At 44.4% G+C, this 19339-nt stretch overlaps 1 protein-coding gene across 1 annotated transcript in view; it reads left to right on the forward strand.

Moving 5' to 3' along the window:
- SEC13 (SEC13 homolog, nuclear pore and COPII coat complex component) overlaps positions 1 to 16586 on the forward strand; it is a 53866-nt gene extending 37280 nt beyond the window's left edge. The window contains exon 9 of the mRNA XM_066351786.1: positions 15885 to 16586. Coding sequence (XP_066207883.1) covers positions 15885 to 15998 — 114 coding nt within the window. The 3' untranslated portion in view covers positions 15999 to 16586. The remainder of the gene's footprint in view (positions 1 to 15884) is intronic.
- The last annotated feature ends 2753 nt before the right edge of the window (positions 16587 to 19339 follow it).

Here is a 19339-nt window from a genome sequence, read left to right on the forward strand (position 1 = left end):
TGTCATATATTAAGCTTCAGTCTCGCAGTCGAGGCTTGTTAGCATTTGCAGGCTCCGTCAATGAGCGAGTCCGTTTTCCCGGAGCCTCTCTCCTAGTCTCTCCTTCCTGAATTAGCAGCCTGATGATCCAGCTATGGGATTGCCACTGCCTCTGCCTGGAGAGTAAGAGGCTCAAAGAGCTGGCAAATCCCCACTCTATCCCCACTCAGCGCAGGGCTCTGGATAAGGCTCTCTCAGTCAGAGCCGCCAGTGTAATCAGGCGGGGCTGGGAGCCAATTGCTCTCAAGGTGCCTTTCTGTGCACCTCCAGGCGTGTCCAGTATGCCTCAGCACTCTGTGGGACCACTCTCCCCAGGCTTTTTGCACTTTGTAACCTGTTTTGGCTGGGAAGAAGATGCCCTAGTCGCTGCCTGCAGAACAGGAGGTCTTAAAAGCGGCCAAGCCCCTCTTTTTAACGTATAGCCCTGAGTATTAAAGCTCTGCCAATCAGAAGTTGCCCCCACCCCTACGTGCATAGCAAGAGGCACTCACACATATCACACCTCTTGTCAGAGCCGCGTAGGTCAGTTGGGAGGTGAGCAGACTGTGGGTTAAGCTAATTCCAGCAATTGGATCCGCAGATCTGCTTTAGAGACAGACTGCAAGTTGTTTGCACGCCCCTCCACCTAACGCTTTCATATTTTTTCTTCCCGGGGATGTTAGCTTGAATAGCTGGGTGAGGCGCCTCACCTGCCCAGAGAAGTTTGGGCATAGGGAAGTTTGCTTTCGTGCACTCCCCGTGCGCCGCTGTTCAGGGTGCAGGGACCACACCTAGACTCTGGTCATAGCCCACGCAAAGGCCTCTGACCCTGCCCCTCTGTCCAGAAACATGGACACCCACGCCCGGGAGGAACCTCTCGCACACTATTCACGCTTACCAACCAGGATATTGGGGCTAATGGCGGCTTCTGCTCACCCGTCTTTGCCGGGGTCCGGCGCGGCCGTTAGCTCGCGTTGGCTGAGTCACCGCAGACACACTCTTTCCTGGGCTTGGACGTCTGTGCTGCAGCCTGGCTCCCTCCACACCCTTAGCCCTCACTCTCTCTCAGTTCCAAGTGAAAGCAGCCCTTGCTCAGGTTAGTGAGGAAGGTGGAGTGTTCCTTTCTCCGTCTTATTTCCTACAGTGTTGATTATATATTAAGTCAGTTTTTTGCTCGATCATACCTTTGTTTTCAGTGTATGGGACTTCCACATGCTCCAAGGATAGATTTTTCTGTCTGGTTGAAGAACTTGTTGAAATTTGGGGGAGATTTATTGGTAGCGCTCCTCATGGCGCCATTTCTCTTAGGCTTTTGGTCTCATTTTAATTCTAAATGATAGCCTTGCTGAGTACAGTAATCTTGGTTGTAGGTCTTTGCCTTTCACCACTTTGAATATTTGGTGCCAGTCCCTCTGGCCTGCGGAGCTCCCATGTACATAACTACTTTTTTCTTGCTACTTTAAGATTCTTTGTCTTTAACCTTTGGCATTTTAATTATGTCTTGGTATGGCCCTTATTTGGGACTCTGTGCTTCCTGGACTCACATGTCTGTTTCCTTTACCAGGTTAGGGAAGTTTTCATTCATTTCTTCAAATAGGTTTTCTGTCCGTTGCTGTCTCTCTTCTCCTTCTGGTACTCCTATGATCTGATTGTTAGTGTGCTTGATGGTGTCCCGGAGGTCCTTTAAAACCACAGTGTGGGCTAAGGACAGCCACTACTTGTGCCAGGCGTGTGATCACTTAGTTGAAGCTATATTCCAAGCTACAACAAGCAAGTGGAGACTAGTCACCACTTGTGCCAGGCTTGGGGCTGCTTAGCAAGAGATAAAATGGACGCCTAGGGCAGCTGCTGCTCGTTTGAGGTTTGTGGACCTTTAAGAGATTTGGGGAAAGTCTGCAGCTTGAGCCAGGGCAGGCCCTTGTGTGGAAAAGCCACTGGAAGAGTTTTGGGCCCAGCACTCTAGTTGGGTGGGACAGGGTCTCAGAGAATCACCAGTGTTGGCTGAACAGTATTAGGTTAATGGAGACCTCAGATGTGGTCTGAGGCCTGCCTGCTCTATCAAAGGAGTGCTCAACAAAGGAGTTCTCTGTCCCCGGAGAGAGCTGCCCTTATCCTTGCTTCTCAAGCCCTTGCCTGGAAGCTAGTCAATTTATTTTCTCCCCGTATGACCCTGGTGCTTTTCCAGCTGTAGCCCCTGCACTGGAGCCCACAGGGAGCGAGTCTGTGAGCCAGCGAGTCCATTGCCAGGCCCCTCAAGAGGGTGCCTAGGTCTCCAGCAGACCTCCGCCTCAGACAATCCACACTCGTTTCACAGGCGTTGTGGCACTCCTCTTCCTTACACCGAGTTCCCTGCCTGGGGAGCCCAGGGTGGCGCTGGAACCTCTCACTCCACAGGCAGGCCTCTGAAGCCAAGACACCCCTCCTGATTCTTAATCACCACACCATGAGTGTGAGACCTGCCCTTTCCGTGTCTTCACCCTCCTACCCGTTACAGGCATTCTGTTTAGCTAGACTTCAGTTGTTCTCAGTGATGGTTCTTCTGTAATTGAGTTGTAATTCTGATGTGGTTGGAGGAGGTGAGCACTGCATTTACCTACTCCACCATCTTGACTGGAAGTCTTATCCATGTATATGTTGATGGACACGGGTCCTTCCAGCTTGTGGCTATTGTAAATAATTCTGCTATGCATGTGGATATACAAATAATCTCTCTTCAAGACCCATTGCAGTCAGTGTTTATCCACCTTGTCCCTTTCAGGTAAGTGGTCCCTGAAAGATCTAGCAGGCCCCTTCTCAAAGCCACAGAATTTTGAAATGGTAATGACCCCCCAAAGGACAACCAGTCCAACCCTCTTTTATTTCTAATGAATGCTCGAGTTAGGACTAGAACCTAGGTTCAGTGGCACCCAGGACAGGCCAGAGCTCAGGCAGCTCTAAAGGCAGGAAGGAAGTGCCTGGTTCTACATTCCATGTTTAGGTGTCTGCTGTCACTATACCTTAATGCAGTGGTTCTCAAACTTTTTGAAGTTGGGGCACATTTAAAATCCTATAAATAATTGTAGGCACATGATATACAAATTTCTGAGAAATATGTTGTAATAATTAAGTCAAATATTAGAGAAAAAATATATAAAGTGCAAGCATGCTTTTATGGTAATTAAACAAAATAAATGACAAAATTAAATTTATTCTGACATTAAAAAACATTTTTATGTTACATTTTTTGAGTTATGTTTTTTAGAATTTGTAAAAAAGAGGGGTTAAAAAAACGACAAAAAAAGTTGTCTTTTTATATATATATAAATACATTCTCTAAGATTTAGTAAATTCGGCAGGTCCCGGCGCAAATGTGTTAAGTTTTTTCCTTCTTGTGTTTATGAGAAACATGAGCCTGATGTGTCCCAGCGATTTCTTCAGTGTTTGGGGATATATTTGAAAGGCAAATTCATTTCCTCATCAATACATTGAAGAATTCCTCTCTTTTTACTCTTGTGTTGAGTGCAGAAAACCCCCACCATACATATCATCATAACTTTACACCAAGCAAAGGATAGAAGAAACTTGCCTCCAGTCTTTCTGGGGAACATCAGTGTAGTGTAAACAATCCCGTACCATAGCTTAACAGCCTTTTGCAACCTAATCAGGCAAGTGAGGTGGAGGGTTGGGCAGACTGTCAGCTTACAGCCAATTCCCCACAACTCTGTCCCCCAAAAATCTAAACTCCAAAAACCCTGTTGGTTTTTTGGTCCCCAAAAGGCACATATTTCTCTGGAATACCATAGGGCGCACCTGGAAATCTTCTAGGGCACACACTTTGAGAACCACTGCCTTAATGCTTCTCTTCTTTGTAAGCCTGTTTTCTATGAAAACCTCAACTGTTTCCTGTCTTCATAGCACTCCTTCACTAGACTTAATATGTTTTCAGTCCATAGCATTCTGCACAGTGCATATTTAGTAAGTAAAGTCTGTCCCTAAAAGCAGTAGTTCTTAAATCATTTTTAAATCAAACTGTTGTTTGCCTAGCGTTAGGTAGTTTTTATTAGGTTATGATTTTTTAATGCAGTCTCCTAATTTTCACTATCCAGGGTAAACCTTTTCAGCTCTTACCTTTCTTCCACTGTTTACTTAATGTTGAGAAAACCTACTTACTGATCTGCTTTCTTTCTCTGCCACAGTTTTCAAATGTTAACATCACTAAACTTCTTAATACACAGATTGCCAACCCCACCCCTAGAGCTTCTGAATCAGTGATGCAGATGTGCTGGTCTAGGAACCATGCTTTAAGAATCACTGCTCTTCGGGGGAGGGGGGGTGCATTCGGGGCAACACTAGAATCTATATAAACATAATAAATTAAAATCAATTAAAAAAATAAAAGAATCACTGCTCTTGCCCTGGCCAGTAGGCTGAGTGGATAGAGCATCAGCCTGGAGTGCGGAAATCTCAGGTTTGACCCCTAGTCAAGGCACACATGAGGAGCAACCGTCTGCTTCTCTTCCCCTTCCTCTCCCTCTTCTCTCTCTCTTCCTCTCCACTGGCTTGATTGGTCCAAATGTCAGCCTCAGATGCTGAGGATAGCTTGGTTGATTTGAGCATTGGCCCCAGACAGGGGTTGCTGGGCGGATCCTGGTTGGGACACATGCGGGAGTCTGCCTCACTATCTCCTTTCCTCTCACTTAAAAAAAATCACTGCTCTTCATTGTCCTGAAGCACAGAGGTTGCTAGTTTGATTCCCCAGTCTGGGCATGTACAGGAACAGATCTATGTTCTGTCTTTCCCTTCTTCTCTTACTAAAATCAATTAAGTAAAATTTTTTTTTTAAATCACTGTACTTTACCACCCCATATCCTCTCACTGAAGCTATGTCAACGTGGTTAAAATAGTATCTGGGCCCTGGCCAGTTGGCTCAGCGGTAGAGCGTCGGCCTGGCGTGTGGGGGACCCGGGTTTGATTCCCAGCCAGGGCACATAGGAGAAGCGCCCATTTGCTTCTCCACCCCCCTCCCCTCCTTCCTCTCTGTCTCTCTCTTCCCCTCCCGCAGCCAAGGCTCCATTGGAGCACAGATGGCCCGGGCGCTGGGGATGGCTCCTTGGCCTCTGCCCCAGGCGCTAGAGTGGCTCTGGTCACGGCAGAGCGACGCCCCGGAGGGGCAGAGCATCGCCCCCTGGTGGGCAGAGCGTTGCCCCTGGTGGGCGTGCCGGGTGGATCCCGGTCGGGCGCTTGCGGGAGTCTGTCTGACTGTCTCTCCCCGTTTCCAGCTTCAGAAAAATACAAAAAAAAAAAATAGTATCTGTGTTTACATTATTATTACTATTTAATTCTAATACTGTATATAATTCTAATGATAGAACATTATTCACAAAATGTAATATTTCCTTCTTTTTTATGGCCAGGTAGTAGTTCATTTTGTAAAAGTACCAGTGCCTTTTTTTTTTTTTTTTTTTTTTTGTATTTTTCTGAAGCTGGAAACAGGGAGGCAGTCAGACAGACTCCCGCATGCTCCCGACTGGATCCACCCTGCACGCCCACCAGGGAACGATGCTCTGCCCATCTGGGGCGTCGCTCTGTTACAACCAGAGCCATTCTAGTGCCTGAGGCAGAGGCCATAGAGCCATCCCCAGCACTCAGGCCAACTTTGTTCCAACGGAGCTGCGGGAGGGAAAGAGAGAGACAGAGAGGAAGGAGAGGGGTAGGGGTGGAGAAGCAGATGGGCGCTTCTCCTGTGTGCCCTGGCTGGGAATCGAACCTGGGACTCCTGCACACCAGGCCGATGCTCTACCACTGAGCTAACTGGCCAGGGCCACCACTGCTTTTTTATCCACGGACACGGGCTGCTTCCAGATCTTGGCTATTGTAAATAACACTGCAGTAAATATACAGGTGCATGTATTCTTTTGAATAACTGTTTTGGGTTTCTTCTTCTTCTTCTTTTTTTTTTTTTTTTTTGTATTTTTCTGAAGCTGGAAACGGGGAGAGACAGTCAGACAGACTCCCGCATGTGCCCGACTGGGATCCACCCGGCACGCCCACCAGGGGCGACGCTTTGCCGCGACCAGAGCCACTCTAGCACCTGGGGCAGAGGCCAAGGAGCCATCCCCAGCGCCCGGGCCATCTTTGCTCCAATGGAGCCTCGGCTGTGGGAGGAGAAGAGAGAGACAGAGAGGAAGGGGGGGGGTGGAGAAGCAAATGGGCGCTTCTCCTATGTGCCCTGGCCGGGAATCGAACCTGGGTCCCCCGCACGCCAGGCCGACGCTCTACTGCTGAGCCAACCGGCCAGGGCCCAGATCTTTTTAATGTATTGCTGGATCTGGTTTGCTGATGTTTTATTGAGGATTTTAGCATCTGTGTTCATCAGGGATATTGGTCTATAATTTTTTTTTGTAGTGTATGTGGTTTTGGAAATAAGATCATACTGACCTCATAAAGTGAGCTTGGGAGTCTTCCCTCTTCTTGAACTTCTTTGGAATAGTTTGAGAAAGATGATGTCATTTCTTAGAATGTTGGGTACAATTTACCCGTGAAGCCATCTGGTCCAGGACATTTGTTAACTGAGAGTGTTTTGATTACTGCTTCAATTTCACTAGTTATAATCTCTCTACTCAAATTCTGTGATTCTTCCTGATTCAGTTTTGTAAGATTGTGTTTTAGGAATTTATCCATTTCATCCATATTGTCCGATTTGTTGGCATATAGTTGTTCATAATGTGTATCTTTAGAGAAATGTCTATTCATGGTTTTTTGTCAGTTTTGATTGGATTGATTTTTTTGCTATTGACTTATAGGAGTTTTTTTATATTAATTCCTTATCAAATAAATGGTTTGCAAATATTCTTTCCCGTTCCATCAGTTGTCTTTTTGTTGATGGTGTTTTTGCTGTGGAGAAGCGTTTTCTTTTGATATAGTCCCACTTGCTTATGCTTCAGGTGTCATATCTAAAAAATCATTGCTAGGACCCGTATCAAGGAACTTTTTTCCTAAATTTTCTTCTGGGAGTTTCATGATTTCAGGTATATTTAATTATATAATCCATTTCATGTTAGTTTTTGTGAATGATGTAAGACTGGGGTTTTGGTTCTTTTCATATGTGTATGCCCAATTTTCCTAGGATCATTTATTGAAGAAACTATTTTCCATTGAGTATTTTTGGCTTCCTTGTCAAATACAAGTTGACCATATATCCTTAGGATTATTAGCTTTTGATTCTGTTGCATTGATCTATTTGTTTTTAATGCCAGTACCTTATTATTTTTAACTGAAGCTTTATAATACAGCTTGAAATCAGGAAGTGTGATTCCTCCCACTTTGTTCTTTCTCAGTATTGCTTCAGCTGTTCAGACTCTTTTGTGGTCCCATGTGAATTTTAGGATTTTATTTTCTACATCTGTAAAAAATGCCATTAGAATCTTAATAGGTATTACATGGATTCTATAGATGATTTATGGTAATATGGACATTTTAACAATATTCTTTCATTTCAGAAACATAGGCTATCTTTCCATTTGTGTTGTCTTCCATTTCTTTCATCAACAACAACTTCCTTGGGTAAGGGTTGTTTTAAGATTTTATTGATTGATTTTAGAGAGAGAGAAAGATGGGAGGGGAGCATCAACTCATAGTTGCTTCTTGTACTGCCTTGACTGGGCACGCCTAGGGTTTTGAACCTACAACCTTAGCATTCCAGGTCAACACTCCATCCACTGTGCTACGACGTTAGTCTTAAGTTCTTAAGTATTTTATTGTTTTTGATGGCCTTTTTTTTTTTTTTTTTTTTTTTTTTGGTGGAGATGCGGGGAGGCAGAGAGACTCCTGCATGTGCCCGACTGGGATCCACCCGGCATGCCCACTAGGGAGGTGTTGCTCCGTGGCAACCAGAGCCATTCTAGCGCCTGAGGCAGAGGCCATGAAGCCACCCTCAGCACCTGAGCCAACTTTGCTCTAATGGAGCCTTGGCTGGGGGGGCGGGGCGGGAGAGGGGGATGAGAGAGAGAGAGGGAGAGGGGAGAGGGGAGAGGGGAGAGGGGAGAGGGGAGAGGGAGGAGAGTGGGAAGGGCGGAGAAGCAGATGGGCGCTTCTCCTGTGTGCCCTGGCCGGGAATCAAACCCAGGACTTCCACACACCGGGCCAATGCTCTACCTCTGAGCCAGTGGGCCAGGGCCTATTTTTGATGCTATTTTAAATGGGCTCTATTTTATTTCTTTTCAGGTAATTTGTTGCTAGTATATGCAAATGTTACTGATTTTGTATACTGCAACTTCACTGGATTCTTTGATTAGATCTCAAAGTTTTTGTAGGATTCTTGAGGGTGTTCTGTATATAAAATGATGTCATATGCAAATAGAGACAATTCTACTCACTTTCCAATTCTGATGCCTTTTTTTTTCTTCTTGGTTCCTCTGGCAAGGACTATGTTGGTAAAAGGGGTAAAAATGGGCAGCACCCATGTATTGTTCTATCTTACAGGAAAAGCTTTCAGCCTTTCACCAGTGAGTATGATGTTGGCTGTGGGCCTGTCATGTATGGCTTTTATTCTGTTAAGATACATTTCTTCTGTACCTAATATTTTGAGTTTTTATTATGAATGTTGAAATTTATGAAATGCTTTTTTTTTTTGCATGTACTGAGATGATCACGATTTTTTCTTTTATTCCACTAATGTGATATATCACATTGATTTGTGTATGTTGAACCATCCTTGTTTCCCAGATATAAATCCCACATGACCATGAGGAATGATACTTTTTTGTTGGTTAAGTGAGAGAGGAGCTAGACCCTCCACATGGGCCCCAAAATCTACCCTGCAGCCTGTCTTGGGCTGATGCTCACAACCGAGCTATTTTTAGCACCTGAGGCTGATGTGCTCGAACCAAGCAAGCTTTCCTCACCACCGAGGGCCACACTTCAACCAGTTGAGCCATTGGCTGTGAGAGGAGAGGAGGGAGAAAAGGAAGAAGGGGAAGGAGAAAAGAAGATGCTCGCTTCTCCTGTGTGCCCTGACCAGAAATCTAACCTGGGATGTCCATATGCTGGGGCTGTCCATAACTCTATCCACTGAGCCAGCTGGCCAGGGCCAAATGATACTTTTAATGTGCTGCTGAATTTGGCTTGCTAGTGTTTTGTTGAGAATTTTTGCATCTATATCTGTGATGGATATATTCTGTAATCTTTTGATGAGGTCCTTTTCAGGCTTTGGTATCAGTGTAATGATGGCCTCATAATATGAATTTGGGTGTGTTTCCTCCTCGTTAATTTTTTTTGAGTTAAGACTTGCTATTAATTGTTCTTTAATGCTCGGTAAAATTTATTGGTGATGCCTAGGCTTTTCTTCATTGGAGATTTTTTTTATTACTTATTCAATCTCCTTATTGGTAATTGGTATAGTCACACTTTCTCTTTCTTCTTGATTGTTTCAGTGGTTTATATGTTTCTAAGAATTCTTCTGTTCCTTCATCACCTTCCAGTTTGTCGGTGTCTAGTTAGTTATTGATGTCTCTTATGATTCTATTTGTGTAGTATCAGTGTAATGTCTTTTTCACTTAAAATTTTGTTGATTTGGGTCCTCTTCCTTTTTTCCTTGGTTGGTTAGTCTAGTTTGTTGGTTTTATCTTTTCAGAGAACCGGCTCTTACTTTGGTTAATCTTTTTTGTTTATTTCTGCTCTGATCCTTATTATTTCCTGCTCTCTGTTATAATCAATATTATTTCCTTCCTTCCTGCTTATTTTGAGCTAGGTTTTTTTGTTGTTGTTGTTCATTAAGGCAGTTAGGTTTTATTTGGGATTTTTTTTTTTTTTTTTTTACATCCTAAGTTTTTTTGTTTGCTTTTTTTTAATTTTATTCATTTTTTTTTTTTTTTTTAGAGAGAGGAGAGAGAGGAGGAGAGAGAGAGAAGAGGGGGGGGAGGAGCTGGAAGCATCGACTCCCATATGTGCCTTGACCAGGCAAGCCCAGGGTTTCGAACCGGCGACCTCAGCATTTCCAGGTTTCCAGGTCGATGCTTTATCCACTGTGCCACCACAGGTCAGGCGGGATCTTTCTTTCTTTCTTTCTTTTTTCATTTTTCCGAAGCTGGAAACGGGGAGGCAGTCAGACTCCTGCATGCGCCCAACTGGGATCCACCCGGCATGCCCACCAGGGGGCGATGTTCTGCCCATCTGGGGCATCGCTCTGTTGCATCCAGAGCCATTCTAGCACCTGAGGCAGAGGCCACAGAGCCATCCCCAGCACCTGGGCCATCTTTGCTCCAATGGAGCCTCGGTTGCGGGAGGGGAAGAGAGAGACAGAGAGGAAGGAGAGGGGGAGGGGTGGAGAAGCAGATGGGCACCTCTCCTGTGTGCCCTGGCCGGGAATCGAACCCGGGACTCCCGCATGCCAGGCCGATGCTCTACCGCTGAGCCAACTGGCCAGGGCCGGATCTTTCTTAATGTAGATGTTTATTGCTGTGAACTTTCTTCATAAAACTGCTTTTGCTTTATCCCAAAACTTTTGGTGTATTATTTTCCTTTTTTACATCTCAAGATACCTTATTCTTTCAATTTAATTTAATTTACTTAAGAGAGTTTGTTTTCCATGTATTTGTGAATTTTCCCATTTTCTTCCAGTTTCTCATACCATTGCAGTCAGAGAAGGTAGTTGATATTATTTTAATCTTCTTGAATTTGCTAAGATTTAATTTGTGACCTAACATACGGTCTATTCTAAAACTAACGTCCCATGTGCATTTAAGAAGACTGTATCTCCTGACCAGGCGGTGGCATAGTGGATAGAACGTCTGACTGGGATGCGGAGGACCCAGGTTTGAGACCCTGAGGTTGCCAGCTTGAGCATGGGCTCATCTGGTTTGAGCAAAGCTCACCAGCTTGGACCCAAGGTCGCTGGCTTGAGTAAGGGGTTACTCGGTCTGCTGTAGCCCCACAGTCAAGGCACATATGAGAAAGCAATCAATGAACAACTAAGGCGTCACAACGAAAAACTAATGATTGATGCTTCTCATCTCTCTCTGACTCTGTAAAAAAAAAAGTATTTTCTGCTATTGTCAGAATGTTTTATATATGTCTTTTAGGTCTATTTGGTGTATATAGTGTTCAAATCTGCTGTTTCCTTTCTGAGTCTCTGTTTGGATAATCTATCCATTATTGTGAGTGAGGTATGAAAGTTCCCAACTATTATTGTATTGCTGTTTATGTCTCCTTTTAGCTCTGATAGTCTTTTTATTTTGGTTAGCATTTGCTTGAAAAACCGTTTTCCATCCCTTAACTCTAAGTCTGTGTATATTTCAGAATAAAGTGAATTTCTTGCAGGCAGCAGACCGTTGGATCTTGTTTTTCTTCTCCATTCAGCCATTTTATGTATTTTGATTAGAGATTTTAACCCATTTACTTTAAAAGTAATGATTGGTAAAACTATTGGTAAAACCATTTTCTTTTTTTTTTAAGATTTTTATTTTACAGAGACAGAGAGTCAGAGAGAGGGATAGATAGGGACAGACAGACAGGAACGGAGAGAGATGAGAAGCATCAATCATCAGTTTTTTGTTGTGACGCCTTAGTTGTTCATTGATTGCTTTCTCATATGTATCTTGACCGCGGGCCTTCAGCAGACCTAGTAACCCCTTGCTCGAGCCAGCGATCTTGGGGCCAAGCTGGTGAGCTTTGCTCAAACCAAATGAGCAAGTGCTCAAGCTAGTGACCTCGGGGTCTCAAACCTGGGTCCTCCACATCCCAGTCTGACGCTCTATCCACTGCGCCACCGTCTGGTCAGGTGCCATTTTCATGTTCTCTGTTTAGTAGATCCATGGATCCTTATTTGTTACTCTGCTTTTTTTGTTTTTATCATGAGGCTTATATAATCATCTTAAAATTATAATACCTGTTTTTTTGTGCATGTTCTATTTGTTTTTTTTCAGTGAGGAGGGGAGGCAGAGACAGACTCCCACATGCACCCCAACCAGGATCCACCTGGCAAGCCCACTAGGGGGTGATGCTCTGCCCATCTGGGACATTATTCCCTGGCTCTGCAACCAAGTTCTTCTTACCTAACTTCTGACCTAAAAAAGTTTTTGTTGAGAAACCTGCTAAGTCTTATGGATATTTCCTTGTCTGTAACTAGTCTTTTCTCTTGCTTTTAAATTTTTTTCTTTTCAGCTTTTGACAGTTTAAGTATAATGTTGTCTCAGTGTAACCTTATTTGGGTTCAACCTGTTTGGGATCCTCTGGGCCTCTTTGATCTGGATGTCTGTTTCCTTCAGCAGGTTGGGAAGTTTTCAGCAATTATTGCTTTAAATATACATTCTGTCTCTTTCTCTTTCTGACATTCCCATAACATGAATAAAGTAGTTCTCCTTTACCCAGTTTCTCTTCCCACGGCTTCAGTTACCTATAGTCAAACACATTCTGAAAATTTTAAATGGAAAATTCCAGAAGTAACAATTCATAAGTCTTAAATTGCATTGCCCTATGTGGGTTAGTGAAATCTCACCCTATCCTGCCTGCTACATGTATTATCCCTTTGCCCAGTGTATCCATGCTGTATACATTCCTCACCTTTTTGTCAGTAGCTGTGTTGTAGCAGAGTGCTTACGTTGAAGTAACCCTTATTGTACTTAATGGTCCCAAAGCACGAGTGTAGTGATGCTGACAATGTGTATATACCAAAGAGACGCCATAACATGCTTCCTCTAAGTACAAGACACTTTGAAAAAGAGACCATATTTACGTAACTTTTATTACAGTATATTGTCACAATTGTTCTATTATTGTTATTCTCTTACTGTGCCTCATTTGTAAATTAAACTTTATCATAGATGTGTATGGGGTTCAGTACTGTCCATGGTTTGTCATCCACTGGGGGGTAGATAGTGGCAGTGGAGGCTACTGTATTGTTTCTTTTCATTGTGTCCTCATAAGTCCCTTTGGCATTCTATACGTTTTCATTTCTTTCTTGTTCTTCTGACTAAATAATTCCAAATGTTATGTCTTACAGTTCATAGTTCTTTCTTGTACATTGTTGAGGCTGCTTTTAAATTCCATAAATTCAGTTATTGTATTTTCAGCTCTTGGATTTGGTTTTTTGGTTTTTTTATTTTTCTTGATTGTTTCTATCACTTTGTCAAACTTTGTTTTGTTCATGCATTGTTATAGTGATCTCATTTAGTTGTGTATTCTTGGAGTTCACTAAACTTCAAAAGGATTATTCTGAGTTTTGTTTTTTGGCAGGGACAGACAGACAGGAAGGGAGAGAGATGAGAAACATCAATTCTTTGCTGCAGCTCCTTAGTTGTTCATTGACTGATTTCTCATATGTGCCTTGACTGGGGGGCAGCAGACTGAGTCACCCCTTGCTCGAGCCAGCGACCTTGAGTCCGAGCTGGTGAGCTTTGCTCAAACCAGATGAGCCCACGCTCAAGCTGGCGACCTCGAGGTCTCAAACCTGGGTCCTCCACATCCCAGTCTGACGCTCTATCCACTACACCACCGCCTGGCCAGGCTATTCTGAGTTCTTTATCTGATAGTTCACTGATCTCTATTTCTTCAGTATCGGTTACTAGAGCTTTATTCCTTTCCTTTGGCGGCATCATGCACCCTGCTATCTTGTGTTAGCATCTGCATACTGAAGGCATTATGGGTTCACTTTGGAAGAGACAGTTCTTTACCAACCAGCTCATTTTGGGCTTCTGGATATACCTGCTGGTAACATCTTTGGGCGGGTGGGGCTTCTTAATAGGTTCTGTCTGGGCAAAACAGCTATGAGTTGGGAGGGAACACTGAGAACAGCTGGATATGACTGCTGGCTTAGTTCCCTACCTTGGCTAGTTAGACTTATTACATGGACAGGACTGGGCACTCTACTCAGCAATGGGTGAGGCTATGAATTAGCTTCCCTGCCCTGGCAGGACAGTAGGACAGCACCCAGAGCTTGTTTGGGGACCCGCATCAGGCAAGAATGCATTGAATATCTTGGTCAGGTGAGGTCACTTGTTTTGCTCTACAGACAGTAAAGCACTATTCCAAGTAAACCCTGCTCTAAGCAGGGGTTGTTGTTTTTTTGTATTTTTCTGAAGGTGGAAACGGGGAAGCAGTCAGACAGACTCCTGCATGCACCCGACCGGGATCCACCCAGCATGCCCACCAGCGGGCGTCGCTTTGCCCATCCGGGGCATTGCTCTGTTGCAACCAGAGCCATTGTAGCTCCTGAGGCAGAAGCCATGGAGCCATCCTCCGTGCCTGGGCCAACTTTGCTCCAATGGAGCCTCGGCTGCAGGAGGGGAAGAGAGAGACAGAGAGGAAGGAGATGGGGAGGGGTGGAGAAGCAGATGGGTGCTTCTCCTCTGTGCCCTGGCTGGGAATCAAACCCAGGACTCCTGCACGCCAGGCCGATGCTCTATCACTGAGCCAACTGGCCAGGGCCTCTTTTTTTTTTTTTTTTTTTTTTTAATTCATTTTAGAGACGAGAGTGAGAAGGGGGGGAGCAGGAAGCATCAACTCCATACGTGCCTTGGCTGGGCAAGTCCAGGGTTTTTTTGTTTTGTTTTTTTATTTTTTTATTTTTTTTTACAGAGAGAGAGAGAGTCAGAGAGAGGGATAAACAGGGACAGACAGGAACGGAGAGAGATGAGAAGCATCAATCATTAGTTTTTCCTTGCGCATTGCAACACCTTAGTTGTTCATTGATTGCTTTCTCATATGTGCCTTGACCACGGGCCTTCAGCAGACCGAGTAACCCCTTGTTGGACCCAGCAACCTTGGGTTCAAGCTGGTAGGCTTTTGCTCAAACCAGATGAGCCCGCGCTCAAGCTGGCAATCTCGGGGTCTTGAACCTGGGTCCTCTGCATCCCAGTCCGACGCTCTATCCACTGCGCCACCACAGGTCAGGCTAAGCAGGGCTCTTTGATGAGACTCAGTTTCCTGTGTGCTCTGGTAAGGTCCCTGGTCTGAAAGCTGTATTCAGCAATAAGAGAGGCCACAAATTAGTTTTCCTTCCTGGCTCAGTGGGAAAAGAAGTTCCTAAGGCCACTGGTGTTCTTTCTGGCTTTGACTCAAGATGTGTCGTGCACTGAGTTTCCTGGCTGAAAGGAGCTACTTACTATCTTTGCTCTGGAGGCAAGCAGCTGTGCCTGCCCACCTTCCTCTCAGCCATACAGTTGGTGGAAGATGTGGATTTGAGGTCTTCTTACCAGCCATCTCTGCAGGGGGAACACTCTGCAGAAGTTAGGGCTCTGACTCACCAGAGTGGGCAAATCGCCTTGTTTGGGGACCCACCAAGTTCCCTGGTCAGACTGTGCCCTTGACTTGGTTCTACTGATGAAGAAAGCCAGGGGTTGGACTCTGCAGTAGGTCTACCAAGATCTGGTTGTTGAAAGTCCCTCCCCCTTTCTCTGTCACAATCTACTCCCAGTCATTGACCCCATAAGTTCACCTGCAATCCCCTTGGGGCAAAACCAGAGTAGGGACGCCCACAAAGTGAGCGACACCACAGCTCTTGTGGTGCTTTTTCTCCCCTCCAGAAGAACCATGGTTTCAGCACGGTACTGCACCTGCCTGGGAAAAAGGGGGACAATTAGCATGTGGCCATTCGTCTTACGTTTCTAAGGCAGTCTCTCCTGGCTGCTGGTGCAGGGGATGCATCAGCCTCACATATTCTCTTAGTGGTCTCTTGTCCATGAATAGTAAGTAGTTCTTTTAAGGGGAAGTGAAATTGTTTCCAACTACCCATGTCACCATCTTGATGTCACTTTTTCTTCTGTTTTGATGGGATTTCAATGAGGGAACCAAGATAAGTCCTCTGTTTACCAAAGAGGCTGTGAGCCGTGGTTCTTTATGGGATCTTGGCCCTCATTAGGGATCCAGTGAGATGATGTGTCTGCTGCTTGCAGGTAACTCTGTGGAAGGAGTCAGTCGACGGGCAGTGGGTGTGCATCAGTGATGTCAACAAGGGCCAGGGTTCCGTGTCTGCTTCAGTCACAGAAGGCCAGCAGAACGAGCAGTGACAAGACAGGCGGGACCCAGCTCCTCCACCTGCCAGTTTCCGGACTGCCCCTTCCTCGACCAACTGACCAAACAGCTCGGAAGAAGAGCTCAAACTCCAACAGGATTACTTTCCCAGGAATAGTTTAAACTACAACCAGATTGATCATCTGCCTTAACATGATTTGATATGATTTGTAATTTACTGTCTGGCTGAAAACATTCATGTTATAAGGAAAAAAACTATGTACAAATGATCTTCAAATCTGTTCTTTTAAAATAGCTTTTGGCCATTTTTATGCATTATTTGGAAAATTTTCTTTCCAAAGTAATTAAACCTGTTGTTTATAATTCTCCCTGCAGTATCCTCCCTAAAAAGTTCATTTTGACTCTTGTTGGTCAACATTGGCCAAACCTCATCCCCAAAGCTGATTTGTTGCAGCGTGAGCAACCATGATTCTATTAAACAGAGGTCCCATACTGAGCACTGTAAAAGGACTGCTGGACTTGGTCTTTAGTTACAGCCTGTAAGCCTGGCTCTGCCACTTACTCTCTGAGTACACATCCTCCTCTGTAGAGTGAGACTAATAAAGTCTGTCCCGCAGAATGGTTCTAAGACTCAAATAAGCAAATACATGTAGGTGACCCACAAAATGCCATCAGAGGCAGGCTAGTACTAACCAAATACCAATAGTTAAGAGACTGGCCAGAAGAGAGGGCACAATACATTCAATTTATTGACCCTGTCAGTGACAGGAAGGGCCTGTGATGGAGACCTTGGTTTTGGTCCAGATCAACCCTGAACCAAGTATCACCTCTCAGCAGAGGCCCTAGGGCCCTCATCTTAATCAGCAGTCACAACAATAGCTACCACTTACTGCGACCTGCTGTGAGCGGGCAGCACACTTGGTTCTTTCACACCTCTAGCAGCACAATAAACCTGCAGGTTTATACCCCCCAATTTACTGAGGGATTGGCACAGAAGGCAGAGACCTATTCAGGATTGACCACTGCCACATTGCTAAAGCCAGTGTTTGGGTCCTGATCCATCTTGGGTCCGAAGTTAGTATTCTTAAGGTGAAATGAGGGGGCTCCTCAGCTTATCTAGAAGTGGTGATTAAACCAGAGGTTGATATGAGTACACTTAAACAAAAGGTCAAGCCACTCACCTCAGGAGGCTCTGTGCACAGAAGAGTGTGGATCCCTATTCTACCTGCTTCTCATCCTTCATTCTGTAGCAAAACCCATTTTAAAATAAAAAATTGTAATACATAAAATGGGAAACGGTGTATCTACTGTGTTGAAGTGAGAACCCATGAGCCAACTCAGCCTTCCAAATCACTGCAAAATCCAAATCTTTGGGAACAATATGAAAACAGCTAGGGCTTCCGCCCCCCCCCCCCCCCTATAATTCACATGAGAAAAGAAAGGCACAAGAAGGCACCTTTGCATATATTTCTCAGTGGACACAGACTACACTGATTTCTAGTTAGCTCTACAGACATGCCTGCCCTCCCTAACAAACCCTGTGCTCCCCGCGGACAGGCCTGGCCTTCCTGCTGGTGCCAGGCACTCAACAAGTGAATAATGAGCAGGGACTAATTCCATGTCACACACTGGGTTGGTGATGGGTCAGTGGGCTCCTGGCCATAAGTTCTTTTTGTAGCTTACACCACCAAGACCAGGTAAGATAATCTGGAGGTATGTAAAATTATCACCTTCAACAGTTTATGCATAGAGTAGTAACACATTCACCATTCTTGGAGTAAGAAAAATCCAGATTTGTTACCACAAAATGGGCTAATTACTGGAAATATTGTACTATGTTACTATTCCAGGGCAGTTGCCACCCCAGGTGAGAGTAATGTAAAGGTGATTTAAAAGGTAAAGGTATATATGCCTGACCTGTGGTGGCTCAGGATAAAGCGCCGATGTGGGATGGGATGCTGAGGTTGCTGGTTCAAAATCCCGGGCTTGCCTGGTCGGGCACATAAGAAGCAACTACTGGAGAAGCAACTACTAAGAGTAGAAGCTTCCTGCTCCTTCCCCCATCCCTTTCTCTCTTCCCCTCTCCCCTCTAAAATCAATAAAAACTCAATAAAAGGTTAAGGTATAGAGACTGCTCAAAGGGTCAAAAGGCAGTAGGAGCCACAATGATTTTTATAATCCTTTCAAAAATACAAAGCAACCAGCATAGCAATAGAAACCCCCAGACAACATTAAGGTAGTCCCTCAAACCACTGAATCTGAAGTAGTGCCACACATTCATAGCCTTAATACCTGCATGGGATCTGCATAGCAAGGGGAGCAGTTCTTATGATCCTTTGAGCCAGGTAACTCAAGAATTACCATCAAATAATTAAATTATCCATTCTGAATAGAAAACTCAGCAAGCCAATGACAGAACAACTGTTGAAACTAGAAGTTTCACATGAGTTCTACAGAAGAGGTTTCCACTTCTGCACATAAAGGATTAACACCTGTGATTTTCCTCACACTGTAAACAACTAGAAAAGCACACAAAATACACAAAACTGCTACTTTCAGATATGTGACAGCTCCCTCAGAAGTGAGGGAGCATAACTGTCCAGCTTACTCCCTAGAGGCAGTTTCCAGGCTAAAGGTCAGGGAGACAGAATCCAGCATCTAATGGTCTCATGAGTTGAAGAGACAAATCAGAGTTCAGGAAAGCTAAGCTACAACTTACAGGGTAGAGCACCAGAGACAAGGTCACTGCTCAGAGAGCACAAACTTGTGAGTAAGGTCTGTAAAAGGGTTCTTTGACCAACTTCTAACCTGCATATATGAAGGGTGAAACTTCATGACTGGAAAGCAATCGACTAAACAATTCCTGGAAATTCACAGAGGAGTGAGAATAGTTCATTTTCCCAACAACTTCATAAACATAGGGCATTCAGTAGAGTCCTAAGAAAGACATACCTCAATAGATCTTAAAACTTGGTCTAGAGAAAAGGCTGTCCTGAATCTTAAAAGCAAGACTTGAAAAGGTCAAACTGATCCACAAATAATTTCACTTTGTGCCAGATCAAAGTCCAACACTCTTTAAAGGAAAAACAAAATTCAGCATTTAATAACAAAATTCAGTGTCTAGCAGCCAGTCCAAAATTACCAGCATGCAAAGAAGCAGGAAAATATTACCCATCATCAGGAGAGAAAAAAAACAGTAATAGACATAGAAATGAGTCAATGGAATTAGCAGAGTAGGACTTTAAAACAGTATCTACAAAACAAACAAAACAGTATCTGCAGTGAAAATCGACCTTGGTGGGATTAAGAGCAGATCAGACACTACAGCAGGCAAGATGCACTAAGTCTAAAGACACAGCAATAGAAACTATACAGA

This window comes from Saccopteryx leptura, chromosome 10 (assembly GCF_036850995.1).
Source record: "Saccopteryx leptura isolate mSacLep1 chromosome 10, mSacLep1_pri_phased_curated, whole genome shotgun sequence".
Classification (NCBI taxonomy): domain Eukaryota; kingdom Metazoa; phylum Chordata; class Mammalia; order Chiroptera; family Emballonuridae; genus Saccopteryx; species Saccopteryx leptura.